General features: G+C 41.7%; 1 protein-coding gene across 1 annotated transcript; it reads left to right on the top strand.

Annotated features, from left to right (window-relative positions):
• Positions 1-5,112: 5,112 nt before the first annotated feature.
• Positions 5,113-13,456, top strand: CIMAP3 (ciliary microtubule associated protein 3). Its single transcript, XM_063138738.1, has 6 exons — positions 5,113-5,329; positions 7,309-7,451; positions 8,707-8,805; positions 10,478-10,605; positions 12,323-12,440; positions 13,385-13,456. The coding sequence occupies exons 1-6, from the start codon at positions 5,113-5,115 to the stop codon at positions 13,454-13,456; spliced, it is 777 nt and encodes a 258-aa protein (XP_062994808.1).
• Positions 13,457-17,090: the final 3,634 nt, after the last annotated feature.

The following is a 17,090-nucleotide window of genomic DNA, read 5'->3' as shown; positions in this document are numbered from 1 at the left end:
AGCTCTTACTTGAACATAAGCCTGACGCAAATTTCTTTTCAAGTTAACTCATGACAGCAAATAAATAAATCAAACATGCAAGATAAAACCCAGTGTGTTGTGCTACTTCATTATAACGTTTTGAAATTGCGTAATTATTTCTTTAGATTTCACTTTAAATGAAATTGATTTTGTGTTTGATGAAAAAGATAATTCATGTGGTCTTTAATTATTTCCTCTTTCCCTTCGGGAAGAAAGAGGAACTAATGAGGGACAAAAGCAGGGGCAGAGAAGCAATGGAAAGGAAATACAATTTTCCCCATGTGATGATGCTCCACATTGCCCCTTTCTGCACATTTTCCAGCTCCACAATATCTTTTTTCAGGTGTAGTAACAAGAACTGTACACAGTATTATAAATGTGGTCATACCATAGATTTATATAAGGGCAGTATGATATTGATAGTTTCATGTGAACCGCCCAGAGAGCTTCGGCTATGGGGCGGTATACAAATGCAATAAATAATAATAAATAATTCTCAGTTCCCTTCCTAATTATGCCTATGGAATTTGCCTCTTTCACAGCAGCTGCACATTGGGTTGACATTTTCATCAAGCTGTCCACCACAACCCCAAGATCTCTTTCTTGGATGGTCAGCACTAGCTCAGATCCCATCAGGCTATACTTGGAAATTGGGATTGTTTTTACCCAAACATGCATCACTTTACACTTGCTTACATTGAACCGCATCTGCCATTTGGATGTCCATTCTCCCAATTTGGACAGAACCTTTTGGAGCTCCTCACAATCCCTTTTTGTTTAACCACCCTAAATAATTTGGTATCATTGGCAAACTTAGTCATTTAACTGTTCAATTCTAATTCCAGATCATTTATGAAATAGAAAAGCATTGGTCCTAATACAGATCCCTGTGGGACCCACTATTTACATCCCTCTATTGGGGGCATTTACCATTTATTCCTACTCTCTGCTTTCTGTTTTTTAAGCAGTTACTGACCCATAAGAGGACCTCTCCTCTTATTCCATGACTGCTAAGTTTGTTCAAGAGTCTTTGGTGAGGGACTCTGTCAAAAGCCTTTTGGAAGTCCAAGTCAACAATGTCCACCAGATCACCCGTCTACATTTATTGACACTCTCAAAGAATTCTAAACAGTGAGACAGGACTTGCCTTTGTAGATTTTTTTTCAGCAGGGCTTGTCTTTTTATATGCTTACTAATGTTATCTTTAATAATGCTATCAACCAATTTACAGGGACCACATGTTAAGCTAACCAACCTGTAAATTCCAAGATCTCGCCTGGATACCTTTGAAAAATTGGTGTTGCATTGGCCATCTTCCAGTCCTCTGGTAGAGGCGAATGTTAGGGACATGTTGCATATTTTGGTTAGAACATCAGCAATTTCCTATTTGAGTTCTTTAAAACTCTAGGATGGATACTGTCTGGGCCCAGTGATTTATTTACTTTCAATTTGTCAGTAAGGTTGAAAGCTTCATCTTTTTTCACCTCTATTCATCTCAGTTCCTCAGACTTCCTTCCTGGAAACATCAGTTCAGGCAGAGGCATCTGTCCCATATCTTCTGCAGAGGAGAATGATGCGAAGAATTAGTTCAGCTTCTCTGCAGTCTCTTTGTCCTCCTTTAACTCCACTGTCATCCAATGGTCCAACTGACTCCCTAGCTGGCTTCCTGCTTCTAATATATTTAAGGAATTGTGTATTGTTGACCTTGATATTGTTAACGATATGCTCTTCAAAATGCTTTTTTGCATCTCTTGTTGTTTACTTGCATTGTGCAAGTTTGTGCAAGCTTTGTTTTCCTCATTTGGGCAAGACTTTCATTTTCTAAAGGAAGCTTCTTTTTTCTAATAACTGACATTGCTCATTAACTATGCCAGTAACCTCTTGGACTTGGTGCTACCTATCCAAACCTGTGGTATACACTTTAGCTGAACTTGTATTATTGTTGTTTTGACTAACTTCCAAGCATCTTGAAGGGATTTAGCCGTATTGACTCCCCCTTTCAATTTTCTTTTCACCAGTACTCATTTTAGAGAAGTTTCCTCTTTTGAAATCAAATATGGCTGTGTTGGACTTCCTGGGCAATTTTCCATTTAAATATATATTAAATCTGATAGCACTGTGGTCGTTGTTTCCAACTGGTTCAACATTTACATCTTGTACCAGGTCCTAGGTGACACCATCTAGGATTAAATCCAGGCCTGCCTTCCCTCTAGTCTGTTCCATGACCAACTGTTCTAGGGCATAGTCATTTAGGGCATCAACAAATTCAACCTCTGTGCTGGTCACCTGTGGGCTAAGAATTTTTGGCCTACTGCCTGGGGTGACAGATATGTTTTTTCTACTCTCCACTGCTTAGTTATTTCTAAGGTTATTTAAAGGGGTTGACATTTCAGGTTAATTTAATTCGGTCACATTTGATGCAGGAAATTCAGGTGGAGTTTGGATTAGTCAGCTCCTTGAGGCACCTTAATGTGATAGGTGATGCCTGAGGCCTGCTGCTCAGGACTGTGGAATAGGATAAGGATATCTGTTTAGACTAACCAGGGTCACCCAAATGAAAAATTGTGAGCCACTCTGCTCTAACTTAAAATACTAGACAATATACTATGTTGCTATTATAATTATTAACCCATCAAAGCACACACACACACTCAGATTTAATTTACTGGTAATTCCCTTTTCTTTTATAGGTCTGGTGCTCCTGCTGAAAGAGGCCATTCAAATGCCATTAGTATTGTTATCTTCCCTTACAGTTCCATCCTACACAGGCCTATCTAGAAGTAAGCCTCATTGAGTTCAATGGGCCATGCTCCCAGGCAAGTTTACACAGGATTACAGCCTTAATGGGATAAACATTTGGGGGTGGGACAAAAGCGCAGGCGGAGAAGAGACAGTAAAGAAATGTGATTTTCCCCAGTATGATGACACTCTGGGTCTTTTACAGACTTCTTACATTTGCTATCAAAGGAGCAGCAACACAGTCAAAATATTTTTGAGCAATGATCTTAATTTAATACTGCAGTCCTATTTATCTGAGAGATTTAGGAACTATTCACCTTGACTTGCAGGGTGGAGGGGTAGCATTTGCTGCCCAGTCTTGGGCAGCAAGATTTCTTGGGGCAGCCCTCCTCAGGTGTGATATAAATTGAATTAAAAGTGAGCCTTACAAACTTGTAGTAGTGTTTAACAAAACCCTGCAATTTCATAAATATGATGTCATAATTAGACCAAAGTGATCCCAGAGTTACAGTTCTATAGTCTGTATGATGTCATGCATGAAGATCACATTGTTTTTGAAAGCCACTGTTGATCTGAGGAGTGGGGGAAGTGATCAGAGAGTTGCTATTCTGATCCTTATTGGGTTTATGCTTGTCATCTGAAATACTGTTTGTACCATGCCAGGTGAGTAATAACAAGGTAAGAATGTAGATACTGTTAGGCTTCAATCCTATACCCCAGGGCTCCCCAACAAATCCCATAGCACCTGTAGGCATCTCCAACAGTGCCTGCAAAGCTCTCCACTTCTTCGTCTTCTTCTGGAGTTTAATGGCAAAGCAAGGACTGAAGGCCCTATTACCACCACCTACTGACATCTACTACCCAGGCAAATGAATTACAAATTACCAACTAGTTTACTAGATATCAAAAATTGCCATAAGGCGGAGACTACATAGGAAAGATACTTGGGGATCTTAAGAAAAATATGCAAAGCCCCAACAGGATCCCTGTTCTCCCTTAAGAAATGAAGAAAAGGTTCCCGCTCTCCCAAATATTTAATACAATCCCATATAATATGATCAATAGTTTCCCTTATTCTACAAGTTGAACAGAGGCCCGATTCCACCTGCCCAACAGTAACAGATTGCTTTGAGTGGCACAATGTCCAGTTGGTACTCAAAAACACAAACTTACCAAGCTGGACCAAGCTGATTAAGTAAACCAAAATTCCGTAAATTTGGACAAAAGAGGAAAAAAACTACATCCAGTAGTATTATCTTCTCAGTATTTTTGCCAGTGTAACATACACTCCCTTTGCAAGGAGCTCTTTATTTCATGGTGTGACAAGGGCAACTGAACTTCACAAAAGATGTATATAAGGCCTTCTTCACTGTATTATCTGCTACTTCATTCCCTAATATACCAATATGGGCTGGGATCCAACAGAATCCAATCCAAATTCCCACTAAACATAATGCAGAGCACATGGCCAATATTTCATTTATAAGATTATTCTTGCAATTTACACCTCCCAACTGAAGAGCTTCTAATCCAGAAAGCTCTCCACTTCCTGCCCCCTCTAAATTTTATTCAATGAGTTCCAATGTTGATTTTTAAAAAAACAGTGTTATGTCTGTTCTTCAATAATAAGAAAAATAATACTGCTGGGCAAGCCCACATCTGACAATGGAAGTGTTTGGTTTTTCAAATGAGAGGCGCCCGTGAAAAACAATTGCCAATATGGTCATGCCCAAAGATGGGAAGCTCGCACCCACCCCACTCCCACATGTGTGGAAATTAGCTGCAACATAAGAAGACCCATATTGGATCAGACCAAGCGTCCATCTAGCCCAGCATGCTGATCATAGTGGCCAACCAGCTGCTGTGAGAAACCCACACGTAGAACATAAGCTACAGATGATCCAAACGGAGAAAAACACTCTGCACATGCTCATAGCCCCTCTCCTTTTTTTAGTATTGCTTCCTGTACTTCAGGGCAAAGCTCTGTGATTGAAAACAGGTCCCAGGACTGAACAGGCATCAGGGATTTGAAGGTACCCCATCCCCTCCTTCCAAATCATGTTATTTATTTAATTTCTATACCGGCCAATAGCCGAAGTTCTCTGGGCGGTTTACAACCATTTCTGGCCGGTTTACAGCAATTAAGATATGTGTGTCGGATGTATAACACACACTCCCGCTCTCAGTCACCACGGCTAGATGGACAACTTGGTAATAGAAATAGAGGAGAAAATTAAGATGCACACAATAAAACGGACCCCACCCCTCCGTGTGTGTGTGTAGATAGATAGATAGTCATCGAACTGGTGCTCGCTCGCTTCCCTCCCTCCCCAGCGTTGCAAAGAACTAATAATGACAAAACAAATCTCTCCCAACTTTTCCCGCCCTGCCCGGGCAGCTTTTTTTCCAGCCCCCAGATCCGAAGCTCCGGCGCGCCGCCCATTTTCTCCGATCTTTTGTCAAGAACCCAGCCCAGCTCCGTTCCCATGGCAACTCATGGGGCTCACACACATGAACAGCGTCCGCACCATGTTCTCCGGGCAACGGCAGCTGGCGTGGGAGCTCACAGGTGAGACGGGCAGGGATTGGCCGGAAGGGGCGTCAGGTGCGCGGCTCTCTTGCTCTGGGCATGCTGAACGAGCTCTTCTTCCCCCAGTGGGTGCCCGCCCAAGAGGGCGCCCTGGCCGGGATGAAGCAAGGCGCGGCTCCTCTGCGGGGCACGGTAGCCCTTCCTGGATGAGCTAGCAGAGGTCAACCAAATGCATCTCTCTCTCTCTCTCTCTCTCTCATTCCCCCCCCCCCATGTTTCTTATGGGACGCAGTTGATAACCTACTGTGCAGTTCTATCGTGGGGGTGGTGAACATGGTTGGAATTTATAGTATTGGCAAATTTATGGGATTAGAGTTCAAGGATTCCTTAGCATTAGCTGCACAGCACCCTGAGATAGTAAGCATCTGTGGTGAAAGCAGTGGGAATGGAATTCATAATCCCCGTCTTCTTATGTCACTCAGTTTTAGACAAACCATAGTCTCTCTGTGACCGGGTGTGTTACTCAAAAGTTAGGAAGTTCACCCCACCCCTCTGCTCACCCTGTAATTCAACACTGGATATAAACAAACTGATATGGAACACCAGTTTGACAAACAGACTGTGAGCTCCATCCCACGAGCATTTTACTACACGCTCGTTACTGGGCACTCGCAAATTACTCACATGATGTCTGTCTTTCTCCCGTCTTCCGCCCCTTCTGGCTATTATTGTGCCCGTGGGGTGGGGGGGACCCAGTAAGTCCGGTTGCTGCTCTCTCCTACCGGACTGAATGGGAAACAACTGGGAGCATCAGCAGCAACAAAAGAAGTGACGGGGGCTAAGTATTTGACTAGATGTAATGAAGCTTTGTATCCTGGCTTTTCCAGTCTCCTTCCTTCCCCACCCAACAGAACACCCTCCTTTCTTCCTCTTCTGAGGTTGTTATTCCAACTTCACATGGGGTCAGAAAAGTAGTGAGGGGCGAGGAAGGGGAGGTCAGTTCTCTGACTTCCCCTTTTAAGGTCAGAGCACTGCTGTCTCCGACCTTGGAAGGGTTTTTCTGAACAACCCAGGGACCATAGGATTGCCCTCTTAAGTATACAGTGTAGGTATGTCCTCATGAAGTAGCGACTGCCGTAGGTGCCTGCAACATTTGAAGCTGTCCATGAGCTTGTCCTGGTCTTTTGTAAATGTTACATCTGTGACTAACAGATTGCTTATTCATTATGGCTTTCATTAATGGGTTTCCTGCGCAGTCCTATGGTCCCTGGGACGCTTATTTTGTTCACATTGCATACAAAAACTATCCCTAGCCCCTTTCTAATGCTTAAGCATTACCAGTTGTTTCAAACATTAACACCACCTTGCATAATAATTTAATTTCATTGCTGTCCTTCATTTTATCCATTATTCCAAGATGATTTGTCCTCAGTTATCCCCCATCTCATCTACACTGGCTCTTGTAAGCACGCAACCTAAATTTATACAGGAGGTGTTTCAAAGACAGCAAAGAACTCTTTTCGCTATTATTTATTATTTATTAATTACATTTCTATACCGCCCAATAGCTGGAGCTCTCTGGGCGGTTCACAAAAATTAAAAACATTCAAAGTATAAAAACATAATATAAAATACAATATAAAAGCTCAACCAGATAAAAATTGCATTGCTAGGACATCCCTATCCTCCCTGTACCAGAAGGCAGCCAGTCAGACCAGACATCTACGAACCAGAAGGAACTGAAACAGAATAGCAGCAACCATATAGTCTAGGCTCCAGGATGTGCTGGGAAGGAACTTCCAAATCCCAGCAATTCAAGCCACTGCTGGGATTTGGAAAGGCTTTCAATGGTTCCTTGCCAGTGGCAGCAAATGTTTTATGTTGCACAGAAGAATGACAGGCAAATACAATAGATAGAGAATCCATCTCGACATACTTTTTGCATCCATAATTTTCCAGCACATACTGTGAGACAGCTAGTATTATAAATTGACACTCATTATTCTTGGGCTCTGCAGAGGCACAGAAACGAACTTCATTTGGAACATGTCAAGAGAAGAAAATTTTCCCCTTTTTTTACGCACCAGACCGATTAGGCAATGAGTATGTACCAATTAGAGGTGACACTCATCGTGGACCTGGAACTTATAACCATGGAGAGGTGAGCTATACTCTCTTTTACCTAGCAGTGTATTTTCTCTGTAGATCTTTACTTTGAAGTAAAGGAAGGAAATTGAGTACTTATACGATCAGTTGGACTGTTTCCAAATAAGAGCACACCTATATCTATGCGTTCTAATTAAAAGCAATCATTCCTGCCTTGGAAAATTTCTCAAGGGAGAAATTAAGAGCATAAGAAGAACCATGTTGGAACAGACCTAAGGTCCATCTCATCCAGCATTCTGTTCACACAGTGACCAACCGGCTGTTGACCAGGAACTCACAAGCAGGACACAGTGCAACAGCAGCCTCCCATCCATGTTCCCCAGCAACTGGTGTACATAAGATGACTGCCTCTGATACTGAAATTGGTATAATGTGTGGTATAGTGGTTAGAGAACAGGGTTGGGGTAAACATGGCTGGGCACTTGCTGAGGGTTCACAGCCTAGCAGGGGCCCACGGACAACAGCCACCAAGTGTTGCTTCTCTTCAGCACTGCAACCTGATAGTTCACTTCTCTCTTGCTCTGTGATGGTGAGAAGGAGGAATACTAGATGCCACTGCCTACTGGCTCACTGGTTCTCTGCCATTAGTGATGAGACAAGTAACATCCCCCGTTGCTGAAAGGATTCTGAGTGAGGCTGTTTTGTTTTCAGTACTAGGTCCAAACACGTGTAAACTCAAATGAAGGTAGAACTATATATTGCATGTGGTTCCATTACTCTTTCCTGAGGGCTTTCTTTTTACAGTGCAAAATGTGAAGAGGCTGTTTGTCTGTCCTTTCAAAATCCACTCTCCCCAGCTGCTTTTCTCCACAAAGTATTAAAAAAAAATACTCATCTGCCATATCTTCCCCCCCTCACACACAGAGCTAGTTGGTGAAGCAGGGATTTTGAGAGAACGAATAACTGTCAAATAAAGAATTAAGCAGCTTTGTCCCCTCTCACCAGTCCTCTGCTCAATCTGAAGCCATCTGCAGCTGCTTTGAGCTATAAAAAGCAACCTCAAGGGAAAAAAAACGTCGGAGTACTACACCTGATGTAGTTCTGCCCTGTGAGAGTTTATTTGTGCATGCGCAGAGTGCCTTTTGTGCGTATGTGAGCACTGAGACCACATTCTCCTTGGGTTAGAGATATGATATAAAGGCCAGAGGGTCTGAGATCTAATGTGACTTGAGCTGTAGAACCACTAGAAATATCATTTTATCGGTTGTTATTTGGAATATAGTTAGTGATTTTCTTTTTTAAATACGTAGCGGAGCACCCTTCTGTATCTCCTGGCTAACAGACCAGAGAGTATTAAAGGTTACACCCTGGGAGCAAGAACAACCCCACGTTTTGGACTAATCAGCAAGGTAAAGGCATCTTTCATTGTATTTGGTGTTCTACAAATTCTGGTCTTATGAACTGTTAAAATGTGCTGTAATATAGTCATTATATATGGGACCAATCTGTACCAATGTAGCACATACATTCATCAAAGGCAGAACTACTGCAACTGTATGGTAAGGAGTTCTAGAAGCAATATGGGAGTTATGTAATTCAACTAAATGCAATCCTATTGGTGAAGCTGTCTTGAGTTCAGTCAGTGAAACTGCTACAAGCACAGCTGTCCTTAAAACTGTGGCTAAAGACCATAAATAGGTGCTGCGGTTATGGAATGAGATGTCTGCTTTTTTAAAAAAATAGCCTTTAATTGCTACAAGTAGGACTGTGCCCAATTAAAGAAATCTTAATTGATTGAGCATATGGATTTTAGTTTATTGATTGATCCATTAAAGCATACATTTGCATATGAGGAAAAAACCAGCAACTCTAAAAGTGGAAAAAGTACTTTCTTTGCTTTTTAAATTTCCCAGCAAAAGGTGAACCACTAATAACATTCTTCAGTTATGGCAGCAGTGTCCTGGCCATTCCCCCATGGCCCAATTCCACATTGTCATTTTTATAGTCTTATATTACTAGAACAAAGGACATGTGGGATTATATGGGAAGGAGGGAATACTTTTTTTAAGATGACATGCTGCAACACCTGCAAGCATCATTTTAGGGCTTCTCTACACAAGGCTAAAATTCGGCACCATTACCAGGGGTTACTGCTTCCAGATTCCTTGCAGGATTAGATCAGATCCTTCATACATGTGTTCTTTTTCTTTGGTGGTGGTGGTAGGGTGGGCGGATCTTGCTAGATCCTGAGATATAGCAGGTCCTGGAAATTTATCCCACTTCAAAGTGAGATAAAATCTCTTAGCACATTTTCCTCATTGATAATAAAGCTGCTATAATGGCCAGAAAGCAGGGGGGCAGGGAAGCTGGAAGTTGATGCCGTTGTGTAAAGGCCCTGCAAAAAAAGAGAGTGACTAATCATGAGTGCACAATAAAAGCCTCATGTGGAGAAGCCCCTTGATTGCTGGAGTGGCACGAGATATAAAACAGGAGAGCAGCTCTCCTGAATGCATAGAGAGAGGAACTATGGAGGGGCCATAGTGGTAGAACACACGCTTTACATGTAGAATAAGGGCTGGACCAAAAGATCTCTGCCTCAGACCGTGGAGAATCATTGCCAGTTAAAGTACACAATTCCCTAGACCGGTGATCTGACTCAAGATAATACAGTTTCATATGTACAGCATAAAAAATGCTCTTAGTTTAGTATTTTTCAGTAATTGTAGTAATATGCTTGCTCAATTCTTTAACTGGCAAAGGAAATTAGGGCTGTACTCCTAAACACACTTACTAGGGAGTAAGCCCATTAAACACAGTGGAACCTCTGATTAAATATACATTGGATTATGCTGAAGTGAAAGAGGTTGAAGGGAATTTTCAGCATCGTTTTTGGTTTATCCCTAAAATAGAAATATGAAAAGAACAGGGGTGTGTTTTTTTAAAAAAAAAATCAGTTTTGCTTAGGGGGAGATAGGGATCAGGTTTCATTCTCAGCTTAGAACTGGAGGCTAGTTGGGGCATTTATGGATTTTTCAATGGATGATTTGTCTCATAATTTCATTCTATATATTCAATTTATAGCACGCGACTCCTTGCCCTACAACATACCAGGCAATATGGATCAAAGACCACAAGCGTAGCAATATCCCATTTCGCAGTAACTCACCACGATTTTCAGGGCGGATTCCGGACAAAGAATTTTTCCCCGGGTACCATTTTTCATTCTTTAAACTACAAAGATGCCTGTTAGGATGGGAGCCTGAAAAATACAGGATGGTCTTAACACAAGTTCTAGAGTTGCCAGCGATGACAGATAGAACAATCCTATGGTGCAGGGGAAGGAGATTCCATGGCAAGGCCACTGTTGCAGCCAGGGCAAGAGGTGCAGGGGGCTTACCCCCCTTTTTTGGAGGGCATGTTTTTGTTCTTTATTATTTAGGGCCTGTTTGGGGGGCAAGCCAGTGGAACAAGGTGGCTTAGAACCTATGGATCTTCACCTATCACCAACATGCCCACAAAATGTCACTGGCAGACCACCACCAGTGGAACATCTATGCTCACAGAGCTATGTGTGGGTGCTCTGGGGTCTCCAATAATGCCATCCACTGGCAGGCCTCCCTCTCGAGAAGAGCAGCACTTAAGTTGCATCCAATGGCCCCTCAGCTTTATCATCACTCCCCAAATCACCCAGACCTATCATGAAATGCAGATACTTCCACAAAAGCAAAGACTGATTTAAGAGGATTTGTTTGTCATTATGTGGGTTTGGCCCTTGACTCAGCAATGAATGATCAGTAGCATCCAATATTGCTGCATCACAAGTTGAGTGGAATGTTTCATTTGAACACAGAACAAGTTGGCCAAATAAATTAACAGAACCAAGTATAAAAGTCTATTTTGCTAAACTTTTCATAATGAGGCATAATTTTTTGCGTAGCTTTGATGGTCGCTAATAATTGAAGTTCACCAACTTCTTTCATCATTAAATTACAAGGGTCCCCCATCCCCACCATCTCTTGTCTATTCTTTGGGCAGCTTAGCCATTTTTGACTTGAAAAAGTCATTTTTGACTTGAAAAAAATGTAGCTAATGTTTCTTTCAGAATAACTCATAAATTTACCAGTCCAGTTACAAACATAGAATCATAGAATAGTAGAGTTGGAGGGGGCCTAAAAGGCAATCGAGTCCAACCCCCTGCTCAGTGCAGGAATCCACCCTACAGCATACTTGACAGGATGGTTGTCCAGCTGCCTCTTGAAGGCCTCTAGTGTGGGAGAGCCCACAACCTCCCTAAGTAACTGGTTCCATTGTCGTTCTGCTCTAACCGTCAGGAAGTTTTTCCTGATGTCCAGCCGGAATCTGACTTCCTGTAACTTGAGCCCGTTATTCCGTTTCCTGCACTCTGGGATGATCGAGATGGAATATAATATGATGGAATAGAATACAATACAAAAGACATTATCTCAATGGATTAATGAGGCATATGTAAACTGCACTCTATAAGACCTAATATTATACAGAGACCATCAGAGCCTGCTTCAGTTGGACCCCACCCCCTACAGGACTAACTGTCATCTTCACCCTGTGGGGAAGAAGAAGGAGCTGTTGATCTGCCCCTCCATTGGGAGATGAGAGGATGGAGCAGGGCCTTCCCACCAGCCTGAACAGTCTCCTTAATTTCTTTTTATTTTCTCCCTCTTCCCTCCCCATCTCCTTTTCCTTGTGTGTAATGTCTTTTTTAGAATGTAAGCCTGAGGGCAAGGACTGTCTGTCTTCTTTACTGATCAATTGTAAGCTGCCCCGAGAGCCATTTTGGCTGAGGTGCGGGATAAAATTACTCTAAATAAATAAATAAAAATAAAATAAAATATTAGATCATTGCAGACATGATATGTGTTTTGAAGAACTCTCAATGTCTCTCTGTAGACCTGGAACGTATGAGCCAAACAAGATGCCACACAGGCACGTCACCTGGCCGGGAAAATTTGGATCCCCAGACTGGTCTTTAATACCAACACCAGTGAAAAGAACCCTCAGAACTGAGGTATGGAATTTAGATACAATTAACTAAAAGGTCACTGTGATTACATCTGTGTTAAAGTAGCAATTTTAAAATTTATTTTTTAGGGTTGTAGTTCTAGAGTAGCATCCGAGGGAGCTGCTGTCCTCCCACCAATTCCATCATGCAAACAGAAGAAACTGCTTGCACAACAGGGAGTTAGCACTTCTTAAAGCAAGCCCTGAAAGAAGTAGAAACGCTTGTTTCCATATTGGACAGGTTTGCAGAGCTCCGTTATGTGAACTCTGCTGACCTGCCTCAATCTGGAAACAAACACTTCCTCTTGTTCCCAGTTCCAATCTAAACTGTTAAATCCCAGCTGTGTAAAGATGGCACATGTGCAGCATTGGATACTACCCTAAATTTAGTTGATTCTAATGTTGGGGTGGATTAATGTCGTTCTTTGATCTCTGAATACAAGAAATAACAACGGCTGCCCGCTGCTTGAGGTGGGCAGGTGGTCTGTGCATATAATACCAATTGTGCATCGGCAGTGTTGGTTACCTATTCGTTTCTGAACTCAAAGGCGTGGTTTTGACTTTTAAAGCACATGATGGTTCAGGACCAGGTTATTTGAAGGGCAGCATGAGTCTACCCAGCTCCTAAAATTAGCCTTCAGTGAGGTGTGGGGGAGAAAGAGTTAAACTCTCCTCCCCATGCACCCCATTCCTGATCCTGATTGGGGGCACCCATGGGTATAATTAAACTCTAAAATCTAGACACATAACTTTCAATCACCCATTTAGTTTTGTGCCTAGTTTGGAGCTAACTAAAACCTTTTCGAAAGGCCCATGTTTGTTTTGGGGGGATTCCCTTGTCTGAAGCAGTTTGTCTTGCGTACATGGAGATATTAAACTGACAACTGTGCTGAGATATTTACTTCCTTATTGTGCAGTATAACATTTTTATTATATTTATATTTATTTTAGCTGCTCTCAGACAAAGAATTTAGGAAGCAACGGAACCTACTGGCCTACCTGAGCTTATACTATGATGACTAATTCTTCTGGTTGGAGTCTTTCCCCTCCTGTGGACTTAAGCTATGCATTTGCCTTTTCGTTAGACAGAATTGGGACATTGGTTACTTCATTTGTTACTTTGATTCAATAACCAGGCTGCTTCGTAAACAGCTTGTTTGTTACCCCCTTTAAATGCCTCTTGCTTTCCTGTTTTATTATCTAGTTCAAAACTCTCATCAAAACACTCATAATCATGAAGCTGACAGAACAACTTTAAACTGTCTTGGCTATTGCAATGGCATTGTAACCCTTCAGTTTCCTTTCTACCTGCCCCATGAGCCAATAGGCTAGGAGAATGCTTAAGAGAAGCTCAGTTTTCCACTGTCTCATTTTCATTTGCACACCAGTTTTGAAATATCTTGCCAGCGCTTTGAGACTTGAGGTCACGGTGCCCACAAAAAGCAGTATCTAACAGGAGACATTATTTCTAAGTCAGCACATCCTGATGAAATATTGGGATATCGAACCTTTTGCACCACCTCATGCTTAATTGTAGCATAAGGAATACTGGAAGCATGTGCCATGTAAGTCTGCTATGCTTGTGTAATATATGATAGGTGACCTGGCATGTGATGCCTTGCAACATAGTGCCTGCCTTTTCTATCTCTGACTGAGGGCAGGAACACACTGTATTAGCAGTGCAATATTCTTTATTTGAACACAATCCAGTTGCTGAGGCTGCAATTTGAAGTGTTTTCCCACTAAAAATTGTGTGTCCGTGTGTGTATACACGCACACAAACACACACAAAGCAAAAGACACAGGCTTGGTTCAGACCTATCAAAAAACATGGTTTCCTCAGGCTTGGGCGTTTCTCCCCTTCCATTCTTCTCCTTTTTTCATACCTGTCAGAAGGAGACACTTTTGGTATTAAACTAACCACCATTCCTGGTGATGTCCAAACTTGGATTAAGAGCAAGCCAATATCTGAAACCATGTTTTAATCCTGGTTTGTTCTTACTAATTATAGTTTAAACAAACCACAATCCCCCAAGTTCTGATATCACAATTCATTTAAAATCAAAACCAGAAGCTCTCCATCTCCTCCTTAGAAGTGCAAAAGAAGAAGAGTGGAAAGAAGCAGAGTGTGAGCTCAAGATTCTCCATGGCTTGTTTTTGTAGTGGAAAAACATGGTTTCTGCTTTCATCTGAATTGACACAGATCTGCAAAAAAATGTCATAAACATATACTCTATTGTGAACAACTATAGGCTCATCCATACAATCTGTCCCTGCTCTACTCTGCCACATGGGAGGAAACACATTGTTAATAGAAAACATATTGAGAGACTAAAACCATCTTACTCAGTACTGGTGAATAGTATAGTACTAGACCACTCTAATCTGCCAGCTCTGCTGTTTCTGCTATTCTATAAAAGTCTGTATGGTTTCCTTTAGGTATTCTTGATTTCTCCATGCAGTTGGTTTTCACCTAAAAGTTTCACACTGGAGCCTTGTGATTCCAGTAGATCATTGCCCATATTCCCTAAGTACATCTTGCAAGCTAGTAGATTCAAATTAAACCACAGAACCACTTGCCTCCTAATAAAGTAGAAATATGTTATTACTTGGAAAAGGAAACCCTCAAACCCAAATAATTTGCAGTATAAACCCTGGTTTATACTAGAAATTATATTCCACCCATCCAATCCCCAACTTATTGTTGTAATTAATAATTTACTTTTAATGGCCAAACGTCTGTCTTTGTATTACTGTAGTGAAATAATAAAATTCAGAAAGCAATCCTGTATCCCTAATGTGTCTCATTTTCAAGGGACAACAGATATCACTTTAACAGCAGGAGTTTCATGGGCTGTTCATCTGATGTTGAATGTGTGGTGCTCCTGCAGCTCTACTCACTCAGGCATCACAGGATGTATTGTTCCCAGCCGGAGAGCTACATGTGTCCTTGCTTTTTATAAACTTACTTTCTAAGGATAGAGGAAAACAAATGGCTAGAAGAGACACACACACTCTCCACTTAACATTGTTCACCTTTTCTTCCAAGTTTTTTTTTTAAAAAAATATCAAATGCATGAAAGAAATGTTTATTGTTGACACTATGGTGTTGTAATTTGAAATTATTTATGGTAAACCAATAATGTTTATTGCATGGATTCCGTTACATTTTTCATAGTGAAATAAAAGCATGTGAATTCCAAATTCTATATATACTAGTGTAAAGCCCATGTTGCCATGGGCACTAGTTCCTTCCCCTCAGTCCTCTCACCACAATGGGGCTCATGAATAATGCAAGCATTGCTCATGTGTAATGAATGCCCCCTCCAAAATTTGCATGTGGTGTGGCCTCAGCCCTTCCTCGCGTGCTGCCCCCAATCGGCTGCATCTGTCCCCTTCTGACTCCCCACTGGTGGTGACAGCCTAACCACACTGTTGGGCTGGAGCCCGCCTTCATGCCATACTATTATTTATTATTATTATTTATTATTATATTTATTTGTATCCCGCCTTTTGCCCAATACTGGGCCTCGAGGCGGCCTTACAAAGTTTAAAACATACATTGTAAAACCTAGGAAAAGAAATATATATATATATAAAAAAAAACATACATGTTTAAAATACACGACAAAATTATAAGTCATTAACATAGATGGAGGACCAGATTATTCTCCAAAGGCCTGCTGGAACAAATAAGTTTTAGCCTGCTTCTGAAAGCCCATCAAGGAGGGAACCAGCCTAGCTTCCCTGGGAAGAGAGTTCCAAAGCACTGGAGCAGCCACCGAGAAGGCCCTCTTCCATGTTCTAATTGGCCAAGCAGGGCTGACCATCACCCCGCTGGTAGAGACGCTGCCCTGCCTGGCTGGCGTGGAGAAAATTAATTAAAGTTTGAGCTACACTGCTCAAGCTTCAGTTTTAAAAAAAATGAGCAAAGCTGGTCTGGTAGATTTCTAGTAATAAGCCTTATACTAAGGTATTCTTATAAGATTTCAAATGGTTGCATTCAATGGTGTCCTTCTGCCAATGGAACAGACAATGCTATAGCCTTCTGCAGACCTTCCACATCTACTCTGGAGAGATAGGGGGCCAGCTGGAGTAGATTATGGGGAGTGGGGTGCACCTGGCTGCAGTGGGGAGTTGGGGAAGGAAAACTGGCATAACGTTAGTCCACAATGTTGAGAATCAAATAAACAGAAAAGGGAGAAAACCAGATTATGTCACTAGCTGTGTACAAATGGACTCATGATAGAGAACTCTGATCTAGATGGCTACATTCTCATGGGCTGTGAGTATCCTGGTTTCTTATTTGTTTGCTGTGTAAAGGTAATATGCATGGCCACAGATATGGGCATGTTTTGAATTCAGATCTTACCTAAAATTCATATGAAAGCTTGAACTAGATTTGATATGGATCAACTTTCACAACACACTGCTTGCCTGACAAATTCTGCATCTCCTGTAGTAAAACAAATTCAAATCAGACACATATCAAATAAGTGCTGGACTTTATGGGCTTTTCTACATGAGGCGTTTAACCTGCCACTTTATCAAGGCTTCTGTTTACAGAATCTTTGTGGGAATAAAATAGGCTACTTTGCAAATGATGATTACCTCGCAGACATATATTTTAGTGGGGGCCAGCAATGCTGGATATATT

This window comes from Elgaria multicarinata, chromosome 1, assembly GCF_023053635.1.
Source record: "Elgaria multicarinata webbii isolate HBS135686 ecotype San Diego chromosome 1, rElgMul1.1.pri, whole genome shotgun sequence".
Taxonomy (NCBI): Eukaryota; Metazoa; Chordata; class Lepidosauria; order Squamata; family Anguidae; genus Elgaria; species Elgaria multicarinata.
The sequence above is the reverse complement of the archived record's forward strand: the minus strand, read 5'-3'. Positions and strand labels throughout refer to the sequence as shown.